Here is a 21,873-nt window from a genome sequence, read left to right on the forward strand (position 1 = left end):
ACTCTAATTTGAAAAAAAAACAAGAACACCTGCAGCCCAATATTCATAGGAGCACTATTTACAATAACCACATGGAGACAATCTAAGTGGCCATGATCGATGAATGGGTAAAGACGGCGCACAGGGAGTACTACTCGGCCGTAAAGAGAGCGAACGCTTGCCGTTTGCAGCAGTGTGGGTGGGCGCAGGATGATCACACTAAGTCAGGAAGAGAAAGCGAATGCCATGTGGCTGTCACTCCACGTGGAATCTAATACTCGACGCACAGCTGTGTGCACATTTACTTCCATATCTGCACCAGGGAAAGGCAGGGCAAGAGGGCAGGGACCCACTCCCGGAGGGGTCCATCCCTGCCGTTCAGTCGCTCAGTCGTGTCCGACTCTGCCACCCCGTGGACTGTAGCTCACCAGGCCCCTCTGTCCATGGGAGTCTCCAGGCAAGAATACGGAGGGGGTTGCCATTTCCTCTGCCAGGGGATTACCACTGAGCACCAGGGAAGCCCTGGAGGGTCCCTTGGCAAATGCAGGGGCATCGCCCTGACCAACCAAGTTCATCTGGCCATGGTGGGGTGGGGACATCTGTACTGCGTCCTGGATGGCTGTGGGCTCGCCCTTGTCATTTTCTCCAGGTGGATAAAGTCGGGGGGCTGTGTGTGTGTGTGTGTCTGGTGTGAAGCCATGTCAGCTGGTCCTCTGAGCCACAAGTCCCCGAATGCCTGGCCTGGGGTCGCTGTGTAGAACCTCCCTGTTCACTGGGGGACAAGTAGGTGGGTGGATGAGTCCAGTTCAGTTAATCCCGCGGCCCCAGGAGCAGGCGCCCAGCCCACCTCCCTGCGCTCCCCCTGGTGCCCACGAGGTGGCGGCAGAGCGTCGTCTTTCCCTTTACACGCGCGGGAGCAGGAAGGATGGAGGGGTCCCTGGGGCCAGTGTCTCCCCAGCACCGCCGGCCTCCGGGCAGGATAACCTTTTGGGGGCGGGAGCCCCCCCTGAGCATGGCAGGACGTCAGCAGCATCCCTGGCCTTCCCCCCACTACATGCCAGGTGCACCCACGCACCCCTCCTCCTCTACCCTGGGAATTAGAGATGACCCCAGGGCACAGTCGCCTCAGCTGAGAACTGCCGCTTCACTTGAGACAGAAAACCCTCTCCTGGCCACGCGTCCATGCCCCACAGGACGAAAGTGCCCTCCACACAGGCCCGCGTCCTCCTGACATGTTAGGGGGTGGCCACTGCCTGCTCCCCGCGGAGGAGGAGGGCTGTTTCCTAGACCCAAAGGTGCGGCTGCCTGAGTCACAGCCGCCAGAGCTTGGGAGCAGGAGGAGACGGGATAAATAAACCAAGTACGTGCCCCTGCTGGCTCACTGCACGCGCGCTCAGTCATGCCTGTGTGACCCGGTGGACTGCAGCCCACCAGGCTCCTCTGTCCATGGGATTCTCCAGGCAAGAATTCTGGAGTGGGGTGCCATGCCCTGCTCCAGGGGCTCTTCCTCGCATCTCCTGCGTTGGCAGGTGGATTCTTGACCACCGAGCCACCTGGGAAGCCCCTCAAGCTCACTGAATGCCACATTGTGACAAGAAGTGAACTGAGGACTGGAGAAGGCGGGCGGCACCGGCTGGCAGAGCAGTGTGCCTGGCTCCTAAGTCCCGCACTAGGCTCCTCCCGGGACAGGAATCGAGGTCAGTGACCAGAGGAGACCAGGCACTTAGAGACACCCCAGGGGTCCCTGCAAACAGTTGTGACAGGCAAGTTTTTCTTTGCACAGAGGAGGCAGCGGAGGGTCAGAGGGGTTAGTTCACTTGCCCAGGGTCACACAGCCTCTCTCTGTGGCCCAGAATCTGGCCCGGGTGTCAGGTGCTGCCTCTGCCCGCGGAGGTGGGGACAGAACGACTCAACCCAACGCTTACTCCTCCCCAGGGGACAGGGAACACCCCCCACCCCCAGCAGGCAGCACTCCCCCCCCTCCCCCCCGCCTCCGGAAGCGCCCAAGGTCAGCTCTGGCCGACGGAGAAGGGACCTGCGGGCACCGGGAAACGTCCCCTCAGCCTTTGTTTCCCCGGCCTCGCTGGACAAACAGCAGCTTTCCCCCTCCCTCCCGTACAGAGGTCTGAGACCTCAGAAGAAACGGACCCAGGTCCACCGTTTCCAAGCGAGGCCACGGCCACTTGAGAACAAGGTGTCCTAATGAAGCCTCCTGGGCTACACGTCCCTGCCCACCGGTGGCCGGCCATGACTTTGGCTTCCGAACCCGAGGCCCCAAGGGGCTGTGGCCTGGGGCCTGCTCAGGGACAGCAGAGACCAGGGGAGACTCAGGCCTGAGAGGACACACACCCCAACCCCTGCTTCCTCCTTCAGCTCCCCCGACTGGTTGGTCAGCTCCGCACTCCGCGGAGGTCAGAGGAACCCAGAGGAACCCAGAGGAACCGTTTGGCCAGGCTGGAAACACACCCTGGGGGGACCCTACCTCCCCGGGGTCACCCACTGCAGCCTCCCAAGACCCCATGGTCCCCAGGCCTCCAGCGGAGGGTTCCGGGATGCTGGGGTGGTATCAGGCACCACCCCCACCCGGGCCGACCTGTGGGTCTGGCACGTGGCCCAGCAGCAGAAAGCCACTGCCCACCCTTGTCTTCCCCCGGCCCCGCTGGCTCCTGGGAGGCAGGGGGCGGTGTGTAGGCAGATACCCGCCCACCCACCAGAGTCCAGCTTCTTCCTAGAGGCAGTAATTCTGTCGCTGGGAAGTTGAGACAGGCACTCCTCTACGGTGACCTGTGACACCGTGGCTGTCCCCTGCTCCCCCAGTGGATGTGAGGACGGGACACAGCTACAAGGTGCAGGACAAGTCTTCCAAGACGCTGCACGCAGGCGGGGCCGCCGGGGCTGGTGGAGACGGGAGCCTGGGGTCCTTGGCAGCGCGGGGGAGAGCTGCCCGCCACCGCGAGGAGAGGCACGGCCTGTTCAGCCCCGCCCCGCCCCCCGGCCCCGGCCGCCGGAGTCCTTTTAAAAGCAGCGGTGGGCGGGCCTCGCTCGGAACACCCGCCCCAGGTCCTCTCTGGCCTGCCCGTCCTCCCGGATTGAGGACGCCGCTCACGCGGGGACCCAGAGCCCGCTGCCGGAGCCGGCCGGTCACTCTCCCAGGACATTCTCCAGGGAGCACCCGGGTACGCGCGCGGCCTGGGCCGATGTCGGCCTCTCTCCTCCGGCCTGGCCGGTGCCCCCCACCCACGCACCCAGCAGCAGCTGCCCGGGTGCGGGGCCCTCCGTTTCCCCGGACTCAAGAACCACGCACAGGAGGGACGATCGGATAGTGCGATTTATTGCCCCCGAGCCCTCTTCCCGCCGCGCCCAGGCCTGGGATGAGCCGGGACCCGCTGTCCGCGGGGTCGCCCGGGACGCGGGCGCTCTGCTCCGCACGCCTCCGCGACCCCAGACCCGGCGGGGTGGGGGAGGGCAGGGAGAGGAGAAAGGCTGGGACCGCGAAGGGGAAGAAAATAACAGGCGGGCGGGGGCAGGAGGCAGTGTGATTAAAAGAAAATTCTAAAGGGTAAAAGGACCCTCTCTCCCTTCCTGCTGGGGCCCCTCCGAGGGTAAAGGGTGCACGGCTCGCCGTTCTCGCAGCAGCCCTTTCGGCGAGGGAAAGGAAAGAGGGCGAATGGTCTTCCGCTCATGGGTTTCGTCGCGTCTTGGTCTCTCTAGTTCCCACCCAACGTCTCGATTCGGGCTTGGCCGAGAACCGACGGGGCCAAGCCAGGCCGAGCGGCGGGCGCGGGGAGGGGCCGGGCGACCTGGTGGGCGCTCCGCGCGCCCCGCCCCAGGCCCGCCGCACCCCCGGGACGCCCCTCTGTCCGTTTCGCCCCAGCCTCTGGGTCCCGCGCCGTCGTTCCCGCCCAGCCCGAGGGGCCCCGCCCCCCCGGGCCGCCGCCCCTACCGGCCCTCCCCGCCGCGGCACTCGCTGCACCGCCCGCCCGCCGCCTCCTCGTCGTCGTCCTCGTCGTCGTCGTCCCCGCCCGCCCGGTAGTAGTTCTGTCCGCAGTGGCTGCAGACCGAGGGCGCGCCCACGGCGTGCACCTTCTTGTGCCGGCGCAGCGCCGCGCCCTGCACGAAGCCCTCGCCGCACTCCACGCAGATGTGCGCCGGCTCCTCACCCCCCGCTGCTCCCAGCCCGTCCCCGTGCTGGGCGCGCTGGTGGGCCAGCAGCCCGGCCCCGTGCCCGAAGCCCTTCCCGCACTCCACACACACGTACGGCTTGGGGGCCGGGGCGCGCCGCGAGCGGGGTCCCGGCGCCCTGGCCCCCGTGCTCGCCATGGCTGCAGCCGCCGCCGCCCCCTCGCCCGGCGCGCCCACCACGATGATGCCCTCGCCGTCGCCCACCGGGATGGCGATCTCGCCGTCCGCCGCTGCCGCCTCCTCGGGCGCCTTGGCCCGGCGCACGCTGGCCGCTAGCACCTTGGCCGCCACGCCCGGCCCGGACAGCTCGGGGTGCAGCCGCAGGTGGCGCGCCAGGCTCTTGGGCTGGCTGAAGCCGCGGCCACAGCGCGGGCACACGAAGGGCTTGAGGCCGCTGTGCGAGCGCCGGTGCTTGGCCAGGCTCTTGCTCTGCGTGAAGCTGCGGCCGCAATCGGGGCAGGCGTAGGGCTTCTCGCCCGTGTGGATGCGCTGGTGCTGCATGAGGTTGGAGCTCCAGCTGAAGCGCTTGCCGCACTCAGAGCAGGCATAGGGCTTCTCGCCCGTGTGGATGCGCCGGTGCTGCACCAGGTGCGAGCTCTGCGAGAAGGTCTTGCCGCAGTCGGCGCAGGCGTTGGGCCGCTCGCCAGTGTGCGTGCGCTGGTGCCGCGTCAGCTTGGACCAGTGGCTGAAGCTCTTGCCGCACTCGTTGCAGATGTAGGGCGCGGGCGGCCGCGGCCGGGGCGGAGGGCCGGCGGGGGCCGCCGATGGGGAAGGGGACAGCTTGGTCGGGGGCCAGCTGGGGACGTCGTCGTCATCCATGATGAGGATGTCCACTGCAAGGAAGCGGGGAGAGGACGTCAGAGAGCCCGCGGAGGGCGGCTGGGGCTGCTTCCCTGCCGCGCTGCGAGGCCTCGGGAACCGGCTCCCCTCCACCAGGCCGGGGGCGGCACCTCGGAGCGCCGAGAACCGGGCCTGCAGCTGCCAGGCCTGCCCCGGGCAGACGTGCTCGCTCAATCCCCATCCCCACACCCCCCAGTTTCCTGCGTTTTACCAAACACTCCATAACCATCCCCTAGGGCTTCGCCTTCCTTCACAGCCGTTTCCCCCACACCCAGAACAATGCCCGGGACTTGGTGGGGATTCCAGAAATGTCTGCTAAAGGAATCAACAGAATCGAACGGGGCTGCGCGTGGAGGGCTAGGTAAGGCCCTAGTACAGAATGATCCCTGAGGCAGGAGACCCTCGCACCAGGCGGCTCTCATCTCGGCCCGGGAAAGGACGGTGTCACATTTGGGTTCTGGGAAGACGACCGTGGCTGCGGGGGTCGGACTGGTTAATGAGAGCACTGCAGGAGAGCCCTGACTACCCCCCCCCCACTAACTGGGGGTGCAACCCCACACCCCGCAACCTCTATCACAGACGTCCTCAGCCTGGGCCCTGGTTCTGTGGGCCCTGTGTGCCCAGTGGAGACAAGAAAGGAGCGCGGGGCCTCGTTCCCGGCGCCTGCGAACCGAGGACACCACCTCGGACACCTCCGAGGGCCGACTGCCCGACAAAGCCTTAATACATTTACACCGCCCCTCGCCCGGGCGGCCTCCCGGGAGAGATGAGCGGCTCCACGAGATCTGGGTGCACCCTCGGCGACATCTGCCTTCCCTGTGCGACTCGGGCCTGAGCTACAGAATGGAGACGGATTTAGGGGGCTCCAGCTCAGACACCTGCCAGGGGCCAGAGCTCGGGCCCAGCCCCGCCCACCATCCTCCGGCTCCACCCCCTAGGCGTGGCCTCGCCCCCCACACGGCCCCGCCCACCAGCCTCCGGCTCCACCCCTGGGCACAGCCCCGCCCACACTCGGACCCAGCCTCGCCCCGGCATAGCCCCGCCCACCAGCCTCCGGCCTGGGCCGCGGACACAGCTCCGCCCACCAAGCTTCGGTTCCGCCCCGGAAATAACCCCGCCCACCAGCCTCCGGCCCCGCCCCCAGGTGCCACGCGAAGGCGTCGCTCAAAGGTGAACCCCACCATAACCTACCTAGCTCTGTTTTCCCGCCCCCTCTCACTAGCCTGCAGGCCCACAGGGCCAGCGGTCGGACCGTGTTCCAGCACCCGGCCTGGGACAAAGTGCCCCAACACTGTCCTCGAGATAACGTCCTCGTGCACTCGGTAAGCATCTGTGCGTTAAGACCCGCGAGGTGGGCGCTGGGGACTCGGGCCTTCGCAGCGAGGACACCGAGGGGCCAGCCAGATGAGCCGCCTCCCGCGGCGACACGGCCCGGGGGCGGAGAAGCACCAGGGGCCCGCAGTCCGGATCCCAGGTGGCCGCCCTGAGCTCCGGCAGCGCTGGGAGACGATGCCCCACGCGCCACCCCCGGTGACTGAGCACCGACGCTTTGAGAACCAGGGCTCCACGCGAGGAGTACCGGAACAGGGCCTGAGCTGGGACAGGACATCACTTCGGTAGGAAGCCTGGGCGGGGTGGGAGGCGCTTCCGAAGAGATGGCCTGGGGCCCACTCCACTTTGACGTCAACATAAATCGGGAACTCCGGGGCGGCCACCGTTAGGACTCCACTGCCTCGCGGGCCCCAGTCCCACCCTGATCGGGGCCCTGCGATCCAGCAAGCCACGCAGCGCGGCCAAGGGAGATAAAGAGGAGAAACAGTCATAAGCACACGACGTCCTAAGGCGTGGGGAAGGGAGGGGATGGGAAGTAGGCTTGCTATTGGCGGAAGGCCGAAGTACACGCTCTGCTTTCCAAGTTGTCCCTAAAGTTTAACAACAGAGACATGACTCGGCGATGACGCGCATTTGCCATCGCAAGGACCCGGACATAACATAGCCCACCTGAACCTGTGAGACCCCTGGGACTCAACCAGCAGTCCTGGATGCGGGTGGGGGGCGAGGGGCGGAGCGCCGGTCGGGAAACAGGAGAGAAAGCTCCGGGCGGGGGGGGGGGGGGGGCGCCGCAGGGCTGGGCTGATAGTGGGGCTGAGCCGGGCCGGCACTGCGCCGCCTTCACCACAGGCACTACTTTTCGAGCAGGTGTTAAACGGCCCAGTGGAGGAGTGTCTACTCACTCCGGGAGGCGGGCCTGCCCCTCAACCAGCGGACCTCTGGTCTCCTGCAGTGGGTGCAGGGCCCCGCGCTCTCGTGCACCCCCGAGTCCGACTCTGCACCCCGTCCAGGTCAGGAAGATGGTCAGCGGCTGCCCCCGGTCCGCCCTCCCTACCGGAGCCCCTCCGTGCCCGGTCCCACGCACCCTCCCCCACCCCAAGCCCAAAGAGCCGTGCAAGAGCCGCCCCCTCGCGTTCCTGCCCCCTCGCGTTCCTGCACGCCGTCACCCAAGTGCACATCCCCAGACATGAGTTCGGTCCCTTTACTTTTGACTTCATCTAAGTCTTTTAGGTCCTGTGTAATATACAGCTTCGCCGGTCTCTTGCCTTTCCTGACAATCTTCTTTTCACGGAGCCCTGCGGCCCTCTGGACCCTCGCGGGCTGCCAGCTCCTCCTCGTGGGCTGCTGGGGGCCCAGCCCCGCCGGTTCTGTGGTCAGTCATTCTGAAGGTGCAATCCCGTTCTCTCACTAAAAGCATGGATTATCGTCTCTCGTGTGATGGCGTATCGTTTCTGTGACATCAAGGGCCACTGACACGCAGGAACTCAGACATCTACGGAATCATGGAGGGATGCACGGCGCGGCCCCTGCACACAGCGGGCACAGAGGGGCCCCGCCCCCGTCGTGACAGGGCATTTGTCCTGCACTGATTGTGGTCAGCTCCACATTCCGTTTAGTAGGTGGAGTAGTTTTGAGAAGCTCCCTCGCCCGCTGGTTGGGACCCAGTGGTCAATTTCACGGGTTTACGGCGGAATGAACCTCATTTTCCCTCATCTGCCCGGTCTTCCGTTGTCCTCCAGCATGACCAAGTAACCTTCCCTTTCCTCACTGCACTCTGAGTCCACGGATTTACACACATCTGGTGGGCTGCACCCCTCGCCTGTCACCCCGCCAGCTGTGGTGCGTGGGAGCCTTGAAGGGGCTCCGAGTCCTCCGGATGGGACCTAGGGGGTCCTTTGACAGCTCCTCTGCCACCACAGGCTCACCCACACTTTCTTCCCCAGACCTGCAGCCGGCCAATCTACAAGGGCGCTCTGGTTTCTCTGAGCAGGAAACAATTTCAAGCTCCAAATCTGGAAGTGATCACTGCTTTTTTTTTTTTTTTTTAAGGTAAAATTCCTGTAAGCTCTAACTGACACTTTCCATACAGATCCAGGCCAGTAGCCTTCTCTGCGGTCTTCCTTAGACGCCCGCATCCCCAGTCCTCACAAGGCGAGGAGAGAACCCAGAGGCGCCGTCTGTGCCAGGCTGCTGACACCACAGCACCAGCATCGGGATGGCGGTGCACACACCGGCACGGCCAAGCGAGGTTCCTCAGGACTCGGGCGCCCACCTCACAGCCAGCCTGGCCCCGCTCCCTGCCCGCGGATCTCCAGGAAGGGCCCACGCGGAGCCGGTCTGCTTGGCTCCGCCCTTCCAATGTGCAGGTCGCTTCTCCATACGATGTGACCCGCGGCCTCCCTTTCCTTCCCCCAACAATCAGAAACAGGAGCCCTCCACTTTGCCCTGGCAGAAGGCGCCACTGACTGGCTGAGCGCAATGCCGTCTCCTCTGCCTGGGGCCCTCCGCTCTTTCCCCAGGTACCCGGGGGGATCTGCTTCTTCAAGCCCAGCGACTTGATTCAAAGACCATCCATCCGAGCGGATGTTCTCAGAGTTTCGACTTGCTCTTTCGACACCCAACTTTTCCATTTCAGGAATGTTTTCTAGACGCGTAGGTTTCACTGTTCTCTTCCTTATACAGGGTTTTGTCTTCTTGGGGCTTTCTTTAACTAACTTCAGTACCTTTTTTTTTTTTTTAAACCCTGCTGTAATCTTTATTTCTTTTTGATTTTACAACCTTCCTCCTTTTCACCTTCAGGTTTTCTCAGGGAACGATGCACTCACTACTTTTACTTGGTCTTCAGCTGCTCCATCTTTGTCTTGAAATGGCTTTGTCTGTGTTTCTGGCTGTCTGCTGAGCTCTGCCCCTGGGCCGCGCGGTCCTGGTCTTGTTCTTCCAAGCCCCTCCGCACAGTCCCGCCTGTCTGGTTGTGCACCTCTGACACACCGCAGCCTCCGCATCTGAGGACACCCTCCTCGGCCCCTTTCTCTTATTCTAGTAGCTCCTGCGGGGTGGGGTCAGCAGAACAGAACTTTAGTTCCCTGTCTGCCCATCTCTGGACGTCCACTTCCCTGAATTCGCAGGCGGCTACATTCTGGGCAGTGTTTTCAGCTCCTCGAGGGTCCTCTGCCGCGTGTGTGACCTGCTCTCCCAGGGACCCTCGCTCTGCCGCCACCCCATTTGGTCAGTACCTTCCCCTCCCCACTGCAGTCCCCACTGGACCCTGAAGCCCCTCCGTGCAGACCCTGCCCTGCCTGGGGCCTCCATGGCGGGTGCTTTCCCTGGACACAGGAAGCCGCGGGCCCAGGCAGTCTGTGCACCCCGCTGCTGCTCTGCATGGAACACCCGCTGCGGCTGCTGCCCACAGTGACCCCCGAGGGCAGCCTGGTGGCCAGCTCCCCGCCCCCTAACACTACGAGGGCCATTGGCTCGTCCCCATCCCCCTGTGCTCGGGGCTGTGCCAGGGCACGTGGGTCTTGCCTGGGTGAGGTTGCTGTCTTTTCACGCAGGGTCTGCTGTTGCCCCAGCTCAGGCAGAGCATTTCAGGGGACTCTGCGGGGTGATGCTAGTGGCACTGAGATAGGAGAGGCGGGCCTGACCGTGTGAGGCTGGGTCCCTGGCCCTGGAGGGTTATCTCTAACCCACTGGCTGAAGACTCCTCCCCGCCTCAGTCAGGCCTTCTCTTCACCTACGATCCGTGTTCAGAGGACCTCTCTCTGAGTGCCCACGTGGAAGACCTGGCCAGCTCTCACACCGCACCCCTGCCGGCTCCCCCCCTCCCCCGGGGTCTGGGGGGGGCGTGCGCGGTCAGTGCGCCCGTGAGGTGGTCAGCACAGACCTGGCTGCAGCCTGCAGACAGTCCAGCCCAGCCCCAGCCCTGGCTCCTGGTGGCCCCACCGTCCCATGCCCCGGGCTCACAGCCCTGCCCCCGGGGCCCCTCGGCCCTCCCCACCGCACCAGCGGTCTCAGGGCAGGGGTCCCACACTGCCCCTCACGGGAGGGGCCCACAGGGGTGCCGACAAGGGGGAGCAGAGCAGCTGGGAAGCGCGCAGGGGGTCACAGGGTGGAGGCCCGAGCAGACCACTGGGCAGAACAGAGGTGAGAGCCCACCTGCCCTTCAAGGTCTGCCCAGGAGAGCGCCTGAGTGGACAGCGTGCACAGTCAGAACTCTGGGCTCCGAGGTAAACCGCCTTCCGGAGGCGGCTGGGGGCAGAGGACAGTCAGGGGAAACGCTGAGTCCGTCAGCTGAGATGAGCGTTTGCTGCTCGCGGAGAATTTATGGGTGAGCCGCTGCGACACGTGGGGATGCTTTTTGAAATCCTCCAAGAAACGGGCACAGGCAGTGTAGGCCCACCCAGTGTGGTTCACTGCTGGGGCCAGGCAGCGCGACATGCGGCCACCACACTGTCGGGCTGGAAGTTTCCAGAAGGAAACCAACTGTAAGGTTAATCTTACTTTAAAGCGGTAAAAAAACAGGGAGGGGGGGCGCCGTGGTGAAGGAGGGCCTGGGCCCTCCCTGTAGGGCAGGGTCTGTTCCCCCAGGCCTAGAGCCCTCACAGTGAGAGGTCATGGACGCCGGCCGGGACGCACGAAGACGCATCAACAGCAGCACAGAGCGCTTCACACTTTATTTCACAGGCGCCCTGCACGGAAGCCCGGGGCCGGGGAGATGGGCCACGGCTCCCCGAGGGTGGGGGCTGGCGAGGCTGTGGCCCGGCCTCAGCACGCGAAGCCTCATCCCCGGGGGCTCACAGAGGGGGTTACTCAAGCCAGGTAACGCTTTATTAAATAAGGCAGGCTGCCCATGTCTTAAATGAAGATGAAAACCCGGGAGGACCCAGGCCCACCCGGACGCCCTGTGTCCTCCTGGCCCCCAGCCCCCGGGCCCTCCCCAGGCTGAGGAGCCCCCACCCGCGGCAGCCGAGGGGGCTGCCCCCAAAGGCTCCCAGCTGGGGGGCCACGGAGACCCCACCAGGCCCGGGAGGCGGCTGGCTGGGCCTGGGAGGCGGGGTAGGACCCCGAGCCTCCAGGAGGCGGGCAGGGCGCGAGGTCAGCCGGGAGAAGCCCAAGGCCCCTCACCTGGGTTCTCGTGACTAGCCATCTGCTGGTCCTCGGAGTCCAGCGGCCCCGGAGACCAGGCCTCTTCCCGCAGCTCCATGTCTGGGCCCTGTCGGAGGGGAGACAAGGAGAGGGTTCACAGGACGCCAGAGCGCACGCAGGGGCCCGAGCTGCACCCTCCGCCCCCCGGCTGGACGGCCACAAGACAGATGCGGGCAGCGCTCAGCCCGAGCTGGGGACCCCAGCCGCCTTCCCAGGGCGACTGCCCCGAGTGGAGGGGTGGGGGCGTGGGGGCCACGGGGTTCCCAGGAAGCTGGTGGCCCGGGGACACGCCACCCCGAGACCCCCGGACACAGCAGGCGCTGCTGACGGTGAGCGACGCCCAGGAACTGCCTGAGTAGCGTGGAGGCTCCAGGTCCGGAAGGCAGCCCGCTGAACGCCGACACACGGGCCGCCAGACCCTTCCACCCCAGACCCCACAGGACAGACGGCCGGAGCCGAGCGGGTACCACCCCACAGTCCGGGTACAGGGCGGTCGGGCATGCCAACCAGGACGGCCGCCGTGAGAACAGCCTAGCAGGCCGACCACAGGGGCTCAGCCCACGCAGCCCCAGAATCCCACTCTGAGGCCGCCTTCACAGCAGCGCTGCGCAGAGGCAGCGAGGGGAGCGGAGCAGGCCATGGAAGATCCGGCTGAGGCCAGGCTGCCAGGCCGGGGATTGGCGGAGCGCCCACGTGTGGGCACGGGGCTTCTCTGAGTGATGAAATGTTCTGGGACGAGACGGTGGCAGTGGCTGCCGAACTCTGTGACACCCAGTGGACTGTCCCTCTCACGAGGGTGGCTTATGTCCCAGTGAGTCCGTAAACAGACTAAGACATGTGTGCAGGCCCTGACTCAAGCACCATCCGTGTCAGAAACGAGTAAAAGAGAAACAGGAGCGGCAGGGGCAGGAGGGGCCGCTCGGCGAGACTTCTGATCCACACCTATCTGCTGGGCGGCCACCTGTGGGGCCGGAATAACTGCGTCCAAGTCAAGCAAGCAGGGCCTTCCCGGCCAGCATCCACCTCCGCCCGCTTCCTGCACTGAGAAGGCGGGGGCCCTCCATCCTCCTCAGGGTGTCCACAGGCTCCAGGGGAAGGGACGCAGGACAGGGAGGTTTTGGGCAGCTTGCCCCGAGGCCAGAGGTCCCCACACCCCCAGACGGGGCAGCTCAGGGAGTGAGGGAGACACCACCTGATTCCCATGGCGGGCGGGGAGCGGGCCTTGAACTGCAGGACCCCCGCCCACACCCAGCTCCTGGTGCAAGGAGCTCCTCTGAACCCATGACTCCCCGAGAGGAGGAGGCAAGTCCCCCGCGATAGAGGGTCCCGCACCAGGAGGGAACAACGCCCCAGAGGGCGGGGAACCTGCAGACATGACCTTCCTTTGTCTCCCCCACCGCAGCCCAGGCTACCCCCCAGCACGCAGACCCCCGCTGGCGCCCCGCCCTGTCACTCGGGTTTTCCCGAGCTGGTGCTTAACAGAATCCATCTGGTCTCCTGCTGATCGCCTCAGTCAGTCCAGCTGGAAGCCCCAGGAGGGCAGAGGAGGGCAGGGTAAGGCCCCTCGACAGACTGGAACAGAGTGGGGGCGGGGGTGCACACACGATGATCCTCCTGGGAGCTGCCGTCCAACGAAGGGCGCTTTTCACTGGGTCTAAGTGGGATCGAGGTGTCCACACAGACCCTCAGCGAGGCTGACCAGCGGCAGGTCAGAGTCTGAGACCCGGAGGCTAGGGCACAGGGTTGCCACGATTCGGGGAAGCGCCGGCCACGCAGGGCGCCCTGGGAAACGCCTGGAGGAGCCCAAGGCAGAGCCCGCAGCGGAGGGGGCGGGGTCGGTCGGATGGAACTCGGAACCTGGCAGGAAGCCCTGACTGGGCCCCACAGGCGGCAGCTTCTCTGGCTGACTTCTGGGCCCACGGGCTCTCCACCTGGCGCACGGCACACCCGGGCCCCGGGGCAGTCTGCTCTGCATTCTGCTTTTGGCCTGAGCAGAGGGCGGTGACCCCCCTCCCCGCCCCCCCAGAAAGGGAGACTTAAAGCCAGCCACCGGGTAAACACCCTGGCATCCACCTGCTGGGCCTCTCGTGGGGGCCGCTCTGGCTCGGGGGCCGGGCCCTGTGCCCCCACCGCGGCCTCACACAGCAGGGACCCCAGGAGCCCGGGGTTGGGGGTGGGGAGGAGCCGGAGCGCGCCCTGGGAGACTCCCTGGATCCCTGTGAAGGGCCAACGGCGTGCACTGGAGAGTCGCCCCGGCCACTCGTGTGCTCCTCCACTGCGGCCACTCGGGCTCCTGTGTTGCCCCGAGCCCCGGGGCCTTGGGGTCCAACCCTGGGACCTGGGGGGAGGGGGAAGCCACAGCCCTCCCACCCAGAGCTGGGGGCTGGGGCAGCCCCTGACCCGGCGGCTCCCTGGGGGAAGTGGGGTGATTCCCGCGCCAGCCCGACTGTGGAACCTGATGTCTCTGGAGGCTGAAGGTGGTGGGTCCTGCCCTCCCCGCCCCCCAGACGCTCCACGGCCCGGCACACCTGTCAGGCCCGGCCGCCCCACTCTGACCCCCACCCACTCCACAGAGACGAAGGCCCACCCCCGCGGGGCCCTGCAGCGATCCAATTAGCCTGGGAGCCGGCAGGGCCTGCGAGACAAATTATTATTATTGTTGTTATTAGACCCACCCACCTGCACTGGATGCCTGCCCACCAATTACCCGCCGGCTCTTTGTTCCGCTGCCAATCTCGCCGCCTCCTCCGGCCGGCCCTGCTCCGGCGCCTGCCCAGGGTTCCCGCTGCTGGAGACAGCTGCCCCGGCTGTCCCCTCGCTTCTCCGTCCCACCCGCCCCACGTGCCTCTCTGTTCCTGGGCTGCCCTCAGGCCTTAGCTGGGACCCCTGGCTCCTCCCCGGCCATTCTTCCCCAGCCCCCGTCCCAGCCTCGAGGCCACCGAAGCCCAGTGGCTACCTCTCGGCCTCCACCCTGGGAGGGCCCTGCACCCACCCTCACCACCCTCTCCCAACTCCCACCCCCGGGGCCTGCACCCTCCAAGCCCTCTCCAAATCTGCTCCCCACACCACGGACCGGTTCATCTTTTCCAGGCACTAGGTTCAAACAAATCAGTCGACTGAAAGGGGGCAGAGGATGGGAAGAGACACTTCTCCAAAACGACACGCAAGGAACTGGCAAGCACACGAAGAGATACATGCTCCGCGTGGCGTCAAGACCACAGACAGACCCCAGAGCAGGCGCGCCAGCCGGACACGATGACCACAGAAAGCACGCGCACGCCTGCGGAGAAGCAGGGCCTTCCAGCCATGAACCCAAGAGGAGTGAAAACACGTCCGCACGACAGTTTACACGCGCGTGTTTGCGGAAGCACAAGTCACAAGAGCCGCGCGTGGAGACAGCCCAAACGGCTGTCACCGGTGATGGACGCGCGTGCAGCCCGTGGCAGCTGGAGGAGCAGGAAGAGGAAGCGCTGGTCTCGGAGGGGAGACCTCGGTGACTCCGCTTGCCCAAGAAGTCAGGACGGGCAGACCCAGACAGGACTCGGGCCTGTGGTCCCCAGGGGCACGTCCCTGTGCACGTGGTCACTGTGAGCTGTAAGAGGGTGACCTGTCTGCACGGCAACCACCTCACAGGGGAGCTGCTGTCTGTTTTATTAAGGGCAGCTCAGTCCCACCACCCCCCTACCTGAACTACCCCCACACACGACCCTTGCACTAGGTCCAAACTCCAGACCCGGGCGGCGTCTGCCAGGTCAGCCCGCAGACGCACTTCCTCCTGGGAGCCCTGCCCCACATCACACGTGCCGGGCACCTTCTGGCCTTCCAGGGGTCTGCTCTCCAGTGCCCGGCCACCACCAGCCTTCCTAGAGCTTCCCACACGTCTGCCCTTAAATGCTGGTAAATAAGTGAAGATTCCTTAAAACAACAAAATACTCTTCAGGCCAGAAAAACACAGCTGCACACGTGGGCCATTGCTGGTTGTCACCCCTTGACCGGGCGATGGGCCAGACTCCGCTCCCTCTGGGGGCGCTGGGCTGTCCTGGCTGGTATCTGCAGGATACTTCTTTCCTCCTTGCCCCCGCCCCTGTCTGCTCCCTGGAGACCTGCCGCCAGAGCCCAGAGAACACAGCACCTCCCCCAGGAAGCCTTCCCAGACTCCTCCCTTCCCTCAGCTCCACTGTCCCTTCTCCCCACACAAGACCAAACAACAACACCGAGGACTGGACACAGCGTGGGCACCACCTGATCCCCACAGCCACTAAGGGGATGGGAGGCTGCCCTCGCTGGGCTGGTGGGTGGGTGGCCAGGGTGGAGTCGGCCTCACCCCCAGCCACGCCATCCGGGGCGGATGCTCCACCCCGCGCCTCGTCTTCAAGGGCTTGGCATCCAGATCATGAGAGGAACGGCCGCGCTCCACAAGGAGCTGGGCGCCCAGGGAACGTGGACAGGCCTCTGGAGCCCAGTTCAGACCCGTCCAGGGCTGACCCAACCTCCCAGGGCCTCGGGACACACCCGCGGCCCAGCCTCCAAGGCCAGTCCTCCCCTCCGCCAAGAACACCAGTACCGGCTCCCTTTACTCCGGATTACAGCCAAGCCCACATCCCTGGGAGGCTCTCCCTGACTTCCTCCACCCTATGTGTCCACACACACCTCAGCAGACGGCAAACTCCTCCAGCCCAGGGAGTCAGGACGTCCTGGCCGGCCTGACCCTGCGCCTCCAGGCTGGACCACGTGTGGGTCCCCAGCATCACTCGTGACGAGGCAGCCCGCACAGGAGCCCCCATTTGGCAAAGAGAGGCCAGTGTTCTGTGGGCCCAACAATCAGGCAGGCAGAGCAAGGAGACCCCCACACCAAGGTGGACCCCAGGAGCAGCCGGCTCAGCCGGGGGGCAGCGCAGTGGTGAGAGGCGCCCTCTCTGCCACCAGGACAGGGCTGCTGGCCCCGCTGGAGAGACAAGCAACCCCCCGCAACTGGGGCAGGGAGGCCTCCTAACACACGGACCGAGAGTCACACCTGAAAACAGGCGCCAGCTCTGCGTCTCCGAGCCAGTCATCGGCCCCACCCCATGGGGGGTATCCAAGTCCCCTAACCCCAAACCAACGGATACCTCAGAGACCTCCAGAACAGCCTCCATCTCCCCAGAACCCAAGCCTGGCCAAAAGAAGCCAGCGGAGGCGGCAGCTCTGGTAAAGGCCAGGCTCTGGACTCCCGCCAACCCTGCACCAGTGCAGGGGGCTCAGCCCACCGCTGAGTGGGGTGACCACCCCCACCCTGGGGCCTCTGCGGTACGTGCCAGGCTCCTGGCTGCAGTCTGCCTCCACAAGGAGGCCAGGGCCACAGCGGGGTCCCAGGCACAGCCTCGGCCAGCTGGGGGCGCTGCAGGACACATGTCCAGGGTCAGGGCTGGGGGAGTTTGAGCCCAGGAGTGCCCAGAAAGGACCACCCAAGACCCAGGGCAGCCAGGCAGAGACTGGAGGTTAAGACCAAGACCGCCGCCACTAGCCCAGGACTCAGGCCCCCCTCAGGTCCCCGGGGCCTCTCGGCCAGCTCCTCTGTCCTGTGAGACTCGAGACATCTCCCCCGGGCTCCTCCAGCTCCCGGCTAGCCTGGCAACCCCCAGCCCCTGCCTGGGGCGTCCGAGCCTCTCCACTACTGCACCGTCCTGCCCCACCCCTAGCGGAGCACCGCACCAGGACCACTGTGTCCCAGGCCCAACACCAGGTGGGGCTGGCAGCTGCGTTGATGGACGAGGCTCACCCAGGGATGGTGGACCGTGCTCTGGGTCATGGGGGCCTGAGGAGGAACTGAGCCTGGGAAAGGGGAAGCGGCAGGTCCAAGGTCACGGGGCTGGAAGAGACGGAGCCCGGGAATGCCAGGCCGGCCTGAGGCCTCTGCACCCGCTTCACACCCACTTCTGAGAGCTGTGCGCTGGCTCCAAAAGGAGAGCATTGGGAGCCTTCCTACCAAGGTCAACGCCATTAGTACAGCCCCTCTTTTTCACTAGTAGAAACTGAAAAATGCCTTGTGCTGTGAGGTCAGAAAGGTGATGATGAACGTGGAGCTGGGACCTGAAACCAGTCTGTCTGACCCCAGAGCCCAGGGCTAACAAGCAGCAGTGCCACCTGACGCCCGGGGCCACCCTGGGCCGAATCCTTCCAGTTCTCTAGCTCGGCCTGCGGGGGTTAGACTCCAAGACCTCCAGGAGTAAGAGGCTAAGACAAGAGACAACACAAGAAGGAATCAGATCTGAATGTTCTGGGGCTCAGGCCGGAGGGCCTGCCTGCAGAGGCAGAGGGTGAATGCCAGCTGAGCCAAAGAGGCTTAAGTTCTTAGGGAAGAGATAAGCCACAGTAACCGGGCTTCCCCGGGAGCAAGGGCAGGCCCAACCCCCAGCTGGATCCTAACCCTGGATCCCTAAGACAGGTCCAGGCACCAGGAACCACGCGGAGCACACAGACCAAGTCAGTCCCTTCCTACAGTGCCCCTCTGGACTGGGGCTGGGGCGCCCTCCCTGGTCCCCTGGGTGAGGACAGGAGTGTGGAGGTGAGGAGGCGCATGGGCCCGGTCCAGCTCTTCCACGCGCACAGCGGGCCTGCTTCATCTCCCTGTCCTCGTGCCAACCAATGGGCCCGCAAGAGTCTCTGTCCACACTCGCCGTGGCTCACTTTTCCGTCTGATCACGCCATCCCTGGCTGGCCTGTGCCCCAGGGGCACCCGTTTCCACGAACTGGGGTGCTCCCCTTTATGGCCGGGCCGCGAACAGGGGCTCAAGGGCGCTATGCGGCGCCCGGGAGGCCTCGGGGTGGCCATCGGGCCCGGCCGCCGGCCTCGCCCTGCCCCGCGGGCCACGCGGTGCCTGACCTTGGCCTAACATTTCCCCTCCAGCGCACGCGCTTCCTGCCCGCCGCCCGCGCCCGGGCGAATGAATGAGCCTCCCGCCGGCCGGAATGCCCGTAATTACCGGCCGGATCAAAGGCCGCACGCAGCGCGCCCGGGGCGGCAACGGGATCTGGCTCCTTTGAAAAGGGGGGAAAGGGGAGCGGGCAGGCCAGGGGCCGCCACCGGTCCCCCGGGGGCCGCCGTTTCCGGTCAGGCCGGCTGGGCCCGCGCGCGCCGCCTCCCCCACCGGGGCCTCAACTTCCCCCGGGAGTCGCCACCACTTCCGGCCACGAGCGGCCGGGAAGGCTGGGGTGGGGGTGGGGGCGACACGGCGGCCCCACCGGCGAGCCCGCGCTGCGCGCGCCCGCCTCGGGCGCGCCCCCGGGCGTGGTGCGCGCTCCCGTCCCGGCGCGCGCGCCCCGCCCCGCGTCAGCGGCCGCGCGCTCACTCACGCCCCCGCCCCCCGCGGCGCGCACGCGCACTCGCCTGCCCAGTCGCGCTCGCCGCCCGCCTCCCCGCCCGCCCCCCCGGCCGCAGCCCGGCGCCCTGAGGCGCGCGCCCACCCGGCCCCGGGCGCACGGCCCCCGCCCCCGCGCCCTCCCCTCACCTCCTCGGTCCCGGGGCCGCCGCGCCGCACTCCTCCTCCTCTCTCCTCCCTCGCGGATGGTGGCAGCGGCGGCAGCGGCGACTCAGACCCTGGGGTCAGGGGGACGGGCGCCCAGGCCGGAAGTGACCTTCCTGGCCGCTTCCGCCCGCGCCGCTCCCCCCCTCCCCTCCCTACCCCCCTTCCAGCCTCCACCCCGTCCTCGCCTCTCTAGGAAGGCGAGTCCGGCGACCCCCCCCTAGCTGCCGCGGGGCCCCCCCCCCAGCTCTATGGTGCGGAGCGGGCGTCCCAGGGTGGCACTTCCGGACGCGTCTAGGACACGGGTCCTCCGGCCACGCTCTATGGCGCTGCGCGACGAGGGGCTTCGCGCCCCGCCCCCTTCCAGGCCAGGAGGAGCGGGCTCGGCCCGTTAGGCGGAGACTTCCGGGTGCCCAGGGAGGTGCCCCCCGCCCCCGCGCCGGGCTCTCGCGCCTGCGCGGTCGCGCGGTAGGCGTCGTGGAGGGTGGCGGCCAGGGCCGCTCAGCTACCCCGGGTCCGCCGGTCGTCTCTATCGTTGTAACCCGTTCCATGCCGGCGCCGCCCGCGGCGGCCGGAGCCCGTGCGCCCGGAGGGCTCTCTCGTCTGCCACCCTGGTCCCTTCTTTACTGGACTGATCGCTTCAGGCTCCTCCCAGCGCCCGCTTGAGCCGGGGTCCTCCCTTCTAGAGCGACAGTAACACATTGTGCGCCTGCCTCCAGGGGCTTTAGGTACATTAAGTAGTTTGTGGATAATCCAGTGCCGTTTTGCAGATAACGAGGAATAGAAAGGTCAAGGCACCTGGCCAAAGCCACACACCGAGGATGCGGGTCCTGGGCTCGAACTCGTGGAATCGGGCTCCCAATTCCTGCATTGAGCAGTGCCTTTGCAAACTGCCTCCTGTCACTGAAGGTTGATCATAACGTCCAGGGATTCACTTCCTCCTCTCTGGAGAGGAGGGCGCTTTGTGAGCTTACCTGTTTCTGTTAATAAATACATGCTTTTTAAATAACTTCCACCACAGTGTCCTCGCAGGCTGAGTCCCTCTGATCCCTTTCTGGGTCTACAGTTGGCTGGCTGTCACCTGAGCGTAACAGGTGGTGTAACAGAGGAAGGTTTGATCCCTGGGTCAGGAAGATGCCTGGAGAGAGAAATGGCAACCAACCCACTGGTCTTGCCTGGGAAATCCCATGGACCGAGGAGCCTGGATGGACAGAGGAGCCTGGTGGGGAGGAGGAATGGGGCGTTTAATGGGGACAGAGTTTATTTGCAAGATGGAAGCAGCTCTGGAGATGGGCCGTGGTGATGGTTATACAACAATGTGAATGGACTTAGTGACATTGAACTGTGCGCTTTAGAATGGTGTAGATGGTAAGTTGTATGTTATGTGTACTTACAATAATTAAAAGTTTAAAGAGAAACAAACTTGTGGTTTACTATTGTAATGTATGGTGTTATGGTGTGCATGTGTACCCACAAAATCCCTATGTTGAAACCTAGTCCATGAGGTGATGCTCTGAGCTTCCTAGAGGAGGGCATGGCGCCCCACTCCAGTATTCTTGCCTGGATAATCCCACGGACAGAGGAGCCTGGCAGGCTACAGTCCATGGGGTCACAAAGAGTTGGGCACAACATAGCAGAGACAATAGTGGCTTATGATGCTGGGCGTATTTTTGTATGATTTTTACTATCTGTAAATGTTTTTTGGCTGGGTGTCTGTTCAGATCCTTTTCCATTTTTGATGGAGTTGTTTTAGAGGTCTTTCTGTATTTTGAGTCCAAATCCTTTATCAGGTACAAGTTTTACAAATATTTTCCTCTAGGTTTGTGGCTTGTCTTTTGCTTTTCTGAATACGGTGTTTCAGAGTAGAAATCTTTAACCCTATAAAGTCCACAATACTACCTTTTTCTTTTGTGGACTGGCTTTTTGTGTTGTGTGTTAAAACTCAAAGTCCATGATCCACAGGCCAAACCCAAGATCATGTAGAGTTTCTATGTTTTTGTCTATTATTTTGATAGTTTCATATTTTAAATGTCTGTTAATAAATCTGAATGAATTTGGTATCAAAAAAAGAGACTCCCGAGTTTCCAGTCCCTGGTCAGGGAACTAAGATACCACATGCCGTGCAGTGCGACCAAAAAATATATATAAATAAATAAACAAAATTTAAAAAGGAGACCCAGAGACCTCCCTTACACCATGTGAGGACACAGCAAGAAACCAGCCATCTGCTGCCCTGAAGAAGGCTTTCACCAGAACACGACCTTGCCAGTACCTTACTCTTGGACTTCCATTCCATGGAACTTGGACTTCCATGTTCAGCTGCTGAGTCGTGTCCGACTCTTTGTGACCCCACGGACTGCAGCACGCCAGGCTTCCCTGTCCATCACCAACTCCCAGAGTTCACCCAAACCTATGTCCATTGAGTCTGTGATGCCATCCAACCACCTCATCCTCTGTCGTCCCTTCTCCTCTTGCCCTCAATCTTTCCCAGCATCAGGGTCTCTTCCAGTGAGTCATCTCTTTGCATCAGGTGACCAAAATACTGCAGCTTCAGCTTCAGCATCCGTCCTTCCCGAGGGGACACTGCGGGTACTCCTATAACATCTGTCCACCCTCTGCATCACTGATGTCCCCAGATTTCCACACCTCCTCTGTGGGTCCCAGGCGCTGAGGGCCGCAGGGGACGAAGGGGACGGTTCACTCCCGACTGTCCTGTCCCCTCTGCTCCAGTCTCGCCTCATTTCAGGCTCAGAAAGAGCTTTCATACACACCCAGATATGCCTGTCTGTCACCCTGATATCACTGTGTCTAACACCCTGACATGACTGTGTCTATCACCCTGATATGACTATGTCTAACACCGTGACATGGCTGGCTGTCACCCTGATATGACTTG

General features: G+C 64.3%; 1 protein-coding gene and 1 long non-coding RNA gene across 3 annotated transcripts; one reads left to right on the top strand and one right to left on the bottom strand.

Annotated features, from left to right (window-relative positions):
- Window positions 1-3,289: 3,289 nt before the first annotated feature.
- ZNF787 (zinc finger protein 787) lies at window positions 3,290-19,135 on the bottom strand. Of its 2 annotated transcripts, none has more exons than XM_061389452.1 (3): window positions 18,963-19,135; window positions 11,455-11,542; window positions 3,290-4,994 (listed from the first exon to the last, which is right to left on the bottom strand). In XM_061389452.1, exons 2-3 carry the CDS (start codon window positions 11,531-11,533, stop codon window positions 3,919-3,921), a joined length of 1,155 nt encoding a protein of 384 aa, XP_061245436.1. In that variant the 5' UTR covers window positions 11,534-11,542; window positions 18,963-19,135; the 3' UTR covers window positions 3,290-3,918. The 2 variants fall into 2 exon arrangements, with proteins under 2 accessions (XP_061245436.1, XP_061245435.1); XM_061389451.1 differs by lacking the exon at window positions 18,963-19,135 and adding an exon at window positions 18,438-18,725.
- Window positions 5,964-8,388, top strand: LOC133231161 (uncharacterized). The gene is made up of 2 exons (XR_009731062.1): window positions 5,964-6,617; window positions 6,918-8,388. It is a non-coding gene; the product is annotated as an uncharacterized LOC133231161 (long non-coding RNA).
- Window positions 19,136-21,873: the final 2,738 nt, after the last annotated feature.

This window comes from Bos javanicus, chromosome 18, assembly GCF_032452875.1.
Source record: "Bos javanicus breed banteng chromosome 18, ARS-OSU_banteng_1.0, whole genome shotgun sequence".
In the NCBI taxonomy this organism is placed as follows: Eukaryota; Metazoa; Chordata; class Mammalia; order Artiodactyla; family Bovidae; genus Bos; species Bos javanicus.

What these genes read in the sequence shown, in the direction of transcription:
- ZNF787 (XM_061389452.1), bottom strand. Translation starts at nt 11,533, where the DNA reads ATGGAGCTGCGGGAAGAGGCCTGGTCTCCGGGGCCGCTGGACTCCGAG. An exon ending in GGCTAGTCACGAGAACCCAG is followed by an intron (nt 4,995 to 11,454) that starts GTGAGGGGCCTT and finishes GCTTCCTTGCAG; the next exon opens with TGGACATCCTCATCATGGAT.